The 7,287-nt window shown below is 46.9% G+C and overlaps 1 protein-coding gene across 1 annotated transcript; it reads left to right on the top strand.

Annotated features, from left to right (window-relative positions):
- The first annotated feature begins 1,789 nt into the window (after positions 1-1,789).
- LOC144366693 (uncharacterized) lies at positions 1,790-6,286 on the top strand. Its single transcript, XM_078021344.1, is given in 4 exon segments — positions 1,790-2,785; positions 2,788-3,373; positions 3,375-4,724; positions 5,523-6,286. Coding segments are annotated over 3 exon segments (2,352 nt in total). The 5' UTR covers positions 1,790-2,055; the 3' UTR covers positions 4,411-4,724; positions 5,523-6,286.
- Positions 6,287-7,287: the final 1,001 nt, after the last annotated feature.

The following is a 7,287-nucleotide window of genomic DNA, read 5'->3' as shown; positions in this document are numbered from 1 at the left end:
ATTAGGTAGTTCCGTGTTCTTAAAGGTTTCTATAGCAAAAGGAAAAGAATATCTTGCCTCAGTCATGACCCTTCTACTTGGCATGGTTGTTTTACAGGATGAAGTCATAAAACAAAATGGAGTCACATTTGCTTCTACTATCACAAATGCACTGATTAGGTTAAGGCTCTCAACCCAATCATTTCACCTCTAAATTTTCTCACACTGTCTAACACATTGTTTCTTTTGGGGGGACATCTCATATCTAACCCATAGGACATAAAATTGCTATGGGATTCAAATAAGAACAGTACCTGGCAAATGTAAGGGCTATGTGAGTATTCTTACTATTTTGGAGCCCTTTAGAAAATGTGGAAAGTATAAGAGATTTTTCCATGTTAGTAATATTTTTAAATAGCATGTGTTAACTATTGCCAGATTATTGACATGTAACTATGGCAAAATTTCAGTATCACTTAACATTAAACATTTTAGTTAGTGTATGAGTGTATAGGGTTTTTCTACTTTGGGCTTGGCTTGAACAGTGCTGACTGGATTTACTTGTCTGCAATTAGAAGCTGGTTGGCTAGAGCATTCTGTTAATTTTAGTTGTACTTACTCAAGCTGGGAGTGAGTACACCTAAAATTAACTATAGCATTTGGAGGCTTGTCTGGGATCCATTTCTTCCCTACCCTCAGTGGGACAGAGACGACCAACGTCTCGTCCTGCCCCCAAACAGATGAGGCCTCACAGGGAGGCTTCCAGTGGGCCTCCAGATACAGACAGATGAGGTCACACAGGGAGACTGCCAGGGATAATATTTTGGTTTTTACTTGTAGTTGGACCCAATACCTTTATTTTATTTTTATGTGGTGCTGAGAATCTATCCCAACCCAACGCTAGGCGAGCTCTCTACTGCTGAGCCACACCCCCAGCCTGAGTCAGCTAACTTTTCTGATCTAAAAAACTTTGGCTGTGTGACGGGGGCAACTTGGCCCATGTATCTTCCCTTTACTAGCACGCAACCTAGCTAGACTGAAAGGTTAATAAAATAGGTACTTGTCACTCTGTTTTTCTATATGCTTAACAAAACACTGTTGAAATCTTGTTCCCAGGATGTGTTGTCCCCAACTGTGAACTCTTTGCTAATCTTGTTCCCAAGATGTGCTGTCCCCAACTGCCAAACTGCAGGATGCACTCCCTCACTCGGTTACAGGCAAACTGCCCACTCACCCTGACCCATCAATGAACTTCCCTCCCTGCCCTCTCCAAGAAAAGTATATAAGCTCTGCTCAAGCGGTTCTCAGGGCTCTATCTCTCATTGCTATAGAGAGAGCCCTAGCATGCTGGTCTCCAAATAAACCCACCCTTCTGCTTTTGCATAAGAGAGTCTCTTGTGGTCTCTACTCCGACGTTTCGCCATACCCTTACATTTGGTGCATTGGCCGGGAACTGCGCATCGCCGGACAGGGAGACCTCAACAAGACTCCTTTAGGGGGGTAAGTATGGCGCCTTATCTCCTTCTTCTTCTCCTCCTTGTTTTTCCTTTGTGATTGTCTGGCTTCTGGTTTCTGGCTTCTGGTTTTTGGCTCAGAGAAGAGCGAAAGCTCTCAGAGCTTCTGGTTTCTGGCTCAGAGAAGAGCGAAAGCTCTCAGAGCTTCTGGTTTCTGGCTCAGAGAAGAGCGAAAGCTCTCAGAGCTTCTGGTTTTCTGGTTTTGGGTTGGCAGAGTGTGGTTGTCAGCAGAGAGCGTAAGTTCTCCCTGGCGGTGGTGGATAGACATGTCCCTGAAGCCACAGACCACGTCTCCTCAAGGGACGCTTTGGGAGACTCTGGGGGGACGGAGGTGCCCCCATCTGGGAGGGACGGAGGTGCCCTCATCTGTATTCTACTGCCAACCCGTCTGGTTTTGCCGGCAACTATTCTTTCTCTCAGGTTGAATTCACTGTCTGTTTTTAATCTTTGCCTCTGGATTTGTGTTACACGTTTACTGTTCATTGTGTGTTCATTGTGTGTCCGTGTTGGTGTCACATTTGTCATTTGTATTGTCCCTGTCTTTGTTCAAGTAACTTTCATTATGGGACAGAGTCATTCCACGCCTCTGTCCCTGACCCTTGATCACTGGGCTGAAGTCCGCATAAGGGCTCAGAATCTTTCTTTTTCAGTAAAACGTCGGACCTGGCAGACTCTTTGTGCCTCAGAATGGCCTGCCTTTGGAATTGGATGGCCTCCAGAAGGATCTTTCTACTCCCCACTAATTCGAAAAATTAGAGATATTGTTTTTCAGCCGGGGCCACATAGCCATCCAGATCAACAGCCGTATATCTTAACTTGGCAGGACCTCTGTGAATCTCCTCCTCCGTGGGTGAAGCCTTTTCTTATCCCCATTCCTAGTCCTCCTCCCACGATTCTATCTCTCAAACCCTCTGCTCCTTCTCCACCCTTTGTTCTCCCTGAGTCTCAAGATTTGACTCTGCTGGACTCTCCTCCCTTTCCTTATCCCCTGCCTTCATTCCCCAACCCCCAACACCCTCTAAGAGATTCCCCTGCTGCTGACTCAGCTTCTCCACCACAGGAGGTTAAGCCAGCTCAGTGCCCTACAGATGACCCCCCCACGGCACACATAGCCCCACCTCCCCTGGAGGAAGCTGGCCCAGCTAAAGAAACTCGCCAGCAATGAATGATTAAAAACCCTGAAGCCCCCGTGATACTTCCCCTCTGTCCTTATGGGCCAATGATAGAAGATAACCATGGTGGAGAAATGCAAGCCTACCAGTATTGGCCTTTCTCCTCTTCAGATCTATATAATTGAAAAATAACAATCCCCCTTCTTCCGAGGACCCCACCCGGCTCACAGGTCTGATTGAGTCATTGATGTTTTCACACCAGCCTACTTGGGATGACTGCCAACAACTCTTAGGCATTCTCTTCATGACAGAGGAACAAAAGAGAATCCTCCTGGAAACAAGAAAAAATATCCTTGGACCAGATGGGCGACCAACACAACTTCCCAACATAATCGAAGCTGACTTCTCCTTGAACCGACCCAACTGGGACCCCAACACCATTAAAGGTAGGGAGCATCTGTCCACTTATCGCCGGGCTCTAATAGCGGGTCTCCGAGCAGCCGCTAGACGGCCAACTAATTTGGCCAAGGTAAGAGAAATTATTCAAGGGCCTAATGAATCTCCTTCTATGTTTCTGGAGAGAATTATGGAGGCATATAGGAGATATACTCCTTTTGATCCCCAGGCAGATGATCAAAAGGCATCTGTCACGATGGCCTTTATTGGGCAAGCTGCCCTGGATATTAAAAAAAAGTTACAACGCTTAGATGGATTGCAAGATATGACTTTGAGAGATTTAGTCAGAGAAGCTGAGAAGGTATACTATAAGGGAGCAAAGGGAGAAAGAAAGGGAGCAAAGGGAGGATGAAAGAAGCAAAAGACAGACTGAGGCATTGACTAAGGTCCTGGTCACAACAACAAATAGGCCAGAAGTTAAGAGACAGGGAGACAGAAAGAGATACCTGGGTCCACGCCAGAAGCCACATCTGGCCTCAGATCAATGTGCCTACTGTAAAGAAAAAGGACACTGGGCCAAAGACTGCCCTAGAAAGAAACAGCCACGCCAGTCAGCCATTCTAACTCTGGAGGATGATTAGGAAAGTCGGGGCTCGGATCCCCTCCCCGAGCTCAGGGTAACTTTTGAAGTGGAGGGGACCCCAGTAAACTTTGAAGTGGACACAAGGGCAGTATACTCAGCCCTCAAGGCCCCATTGGGCCCTCTATCAACTAAAAGGTCTTTAGTTCAAGGGGCTAACGGCAGTAAATATCGGGCTTGGACAACTAAAAGGACCATGGACCTGGGAAAAGGAAAAATCCATCACTCCTTCCTAGTGATCCCAGAATGCCCAGCCCCATTAATGGGCAGAGATCTGCTCACCAAACTCCGGGCCAGAATAACTTTTAACCCTGAAGGCCCCCAAATGGAATTTCTAAATCCTTCAGTAAAAACTCCTATAGTCATGGCCTTAACTATGTCAGTAGAAGATGAACATCAACTCTTCACACCCCCCAAGACTGATCAAACAGGCAAGCTATCCCAGAAATGGATAACAGATTACCCAGATGCCTGGGCAGAAACTGCTGGGTTAGGCCTAGCTGTAAAACAACCTCCAATAATGGTGGAGTTAAAAACCTCAGCCTCCCCAATTAATATTAAACAATATCCTCTGAGCAAAGAAGCTAAAGATGGGATAAGGCCCCATATTCAAAAATATCTGGCCTTGGGGGTCCTAAGGCCTTGCCAATCGGCCTGGAATACTCCCCTGCTACCAGTAAAAAAAGCCAGGAACTGGGGACTATCGCCCTGTTCAAGACCTAAGAGAGATCAACAACAGAGTGCAGGACATTCACCCCACAGTACCTAATCCGTACAATCTGCTTAGCACCCTGAACCCTGAGCAAAAATGGTATACTGTTCTGGACTTAAAAGATGCTTTCTTTTGCTTGCCTCTACATAAAGATAGTCAATTGCTGTTTGCTTTTGAGTGGGTAGACCCAGAAACCGGAACGTCCGGTCAACTAACTTGGACTAGACTCCCACAAGGGTTCAAAAACTCCCCCACTCTCTTTGATGAAGCCCTTCACAGAGATCTCAACAACTTCAGAACCATGCACCCCGAAGTCACCCTACTCCAATATGTGGATGACCTGCTACTGGCAGCAGACACCAGAGAAAACTGTGAGTCTGGGACCCAAGCACTACTATCCGAGCTTGCTCAACTCGGGTATAGAGCTTCTGTCAAAAAAGCCCAAATATGCCAGCAAGAAGTAATCTTCCTGGGCTATTCCCTTAGGGGCGGTAAACGATGGCTTACTGAGCCCAGAAAACAAACCGTTGTGCAGATACCACCCCCATCTAATAAGAGGCAACTCAGAGAGTTCCTCGGAACTGCTGGCTTTTGCAGGTTATGGATACCTGGGTTTGCATCCTTAGCTGCTCCTTTATACCCGTTGTTAAAGGGAAATGCCCAATTCCAATGGAACCCCGAGCACCAACAAGCTTTTGATAACATTAAAAGGGCACTGCTATCTGCTCCGGCCTTAGCACTCCCGGATGTAGAAAAACCCTTTACTCTCTACATTGAGGAAAAAAAAGGAATAGCGCGAGGAGTGCTTACTCAAACTCTAGGACCTTGGAGAAGGCCTGTAGCCTACTTATCTAAAAAGCTGGACCCAGTGGCTAGTGGATGGCCCCATTGCCTAAAAGCTATAGCAGCAGCAGCCCTATTAATCAAAGATGCTGATAAGTTAACGCTGGGGCAGAAGCTAACCGTTATAGCCCCCCATGCCCTAGAGAGCATCATCCGCCAGCCACCAGACAGATGGTTATCAAACTCTAAAATAACACACTATCAGAGCCTGTTGCTTGACAAGGACAGAATAATACTGGGACCCCCCGCCCCGCTTAACCCAGCTACACTACTACCTGAGCAATCATCAGAACCTGTCACTCATGACTGTCAACATATACTGGCAGAAGAAACCAGTGTACGACGGGATTTAAAGGATCAGCCACTGCCCCACCCTGAGGTCATATGGTTCACTGACGGCAGCAGCTTTCTCCAGGACGGTAAGCGATGGGCTGGGGCAGCAATAGTTAGCAGAACTAAAGTCATCTGGTCCTCTAGCCTCCCGGAGGGAACATCGGCTCAAAAGGCAGAGCTAATCGCCCTCACGAAGGCATTAGAGCTTGCGGCAGGCAAAAAGGCCACCATATATACAGACAGCCGCTATGCCTTTGCTACTGCTCATATACACGGGGCTATCTACCAGCAAAGGAGACTATTAACCTCGGCGGAAAAAGAAATAAAAAATAAAGATGAGATCCTCCGCCTCCTCTCAGCAGTGCAAAGCCCTAAAGAACTAGCTATAGTGCATTGTCCAGGACACCAGAAAGGAAATGATCCCGTAGCGGTCGGAAACAGAAGGGCGGATGAAGAGGCTAAATTGGCAGCCCTAAACGGAATAACTATGTTAACACTTTCCACACGGGAGAAATATAAGTCAGGAGATTTAACTACATCAGAGCATCCCGACAACTTAACAAAGGACAGTGACACTGAACTCCTTGACTACACTGAACCCAGCTTACAATTTCAGAAAGCCCTACACTACGTTAAAAATGTACACCAACTCACTCACCTTGGTTCAAAGAAACTGCAGGCATTCCTAAAGGATCAGGAACAGAGTTTTCCACTAACTGGCTCACAGCGAAAGAAAATAGCTGAACAAGTAACAAAAGCCTGTCGGGCCTGTCAATTGGTTAATGCATACTCCTCCAAGCTTCCTGTAGAAAGACGCCTACGAGGGACCAGACCAGGACAATTTTGGGAAGTGGACTTTACTGAAATTAAGCCAGCAAGGTATGGACTTAAATATCTCCTAATCTTTGTAGATACATTTTCAGGATGGACTGAAGCCTTCCCCACAGAAAAAGAAACGGCACAAATGATGGTCAAAAAGATCCTGGAAGATATTTTTCCAAGATACGGCCTGCCCAAGGTAATAGGGTCTGATAATGGACCGGCGTTCGTGGCCCAGGTAAGTCAGGGGTTAGCCAGGACCATGGGGATTAATTGGAAGTTACATTGCGCTTATAGACCCCAGAGCTCAGGACAGGTAGAAAGAATGAATAGAACCATTAAAGAGACCTTGACAAAATTAAGCTTGGAGACCGGCATAAAAGATTGGACTATGCTCCTGCCTTATGCACTGTTTCGTGTAAGAAATACTCCCTCTGTTTCTTTGTGTAACCTCACCCCCTATGAAATTCTCTATGGTGCCCCTCCTCCAGTAAGGGACCTGACCCCAACTCTAAGACCTAACGATTCCTTTCACACCCCCTTGCTTGACAGACTTAAAGCTCTTGAAAAAACCCAGCGATACCTGTGGAAACAGCTGGCCACTGTCTACCAACCTGGGGACGAAGGGACTCCACACCGATATCAAGTGGGAGACTTCGTCTATGTAAGACGACATCAGGTGTCAACCCTAGAACCCCGCTGGAAAGGACCATACCAGGTGCTACTTATCACACCTACAGCGGTAAAAGTAGATGAAATCACTTCCTGGATCCATGCCTCTCATCTCAAGCCTGCGCCTTGTCCAGACTCTGGCTGGAAATTGAAAAAGACTGGTAACCCTCTCAAATTGCGTATTCGCCATGTGGATAGGGCTATGGATTCTCCCCCTGACCACCAGCAGTCCTAACCCTCATCAGCCCATTCAGCAGCGATGGCTAA

The sequence above is a fragment of the Ictidomys tridecemlineatus genome, chromosome 9 (genome assembly GCF_052094955.1).
Source record: "Ictidomys tridecemlineatus isolate mIctTri1 chromosome 9, mIctTri1.hap1, whole genome shotgun sequence".
Taxonomy (NCBI): domain Eukaryota; kingdom Metazoa; phylum Chordata; class Mammalia; order Rodentia; family Sciuridae; genus Ictidomys; species Ictidomys tridecemlineatus.
The sequence above is the reverse complement of the archived record's forward strand: the minus strand, read 5'-3'. Positions and strand labels throughout refer to the sequence as shown.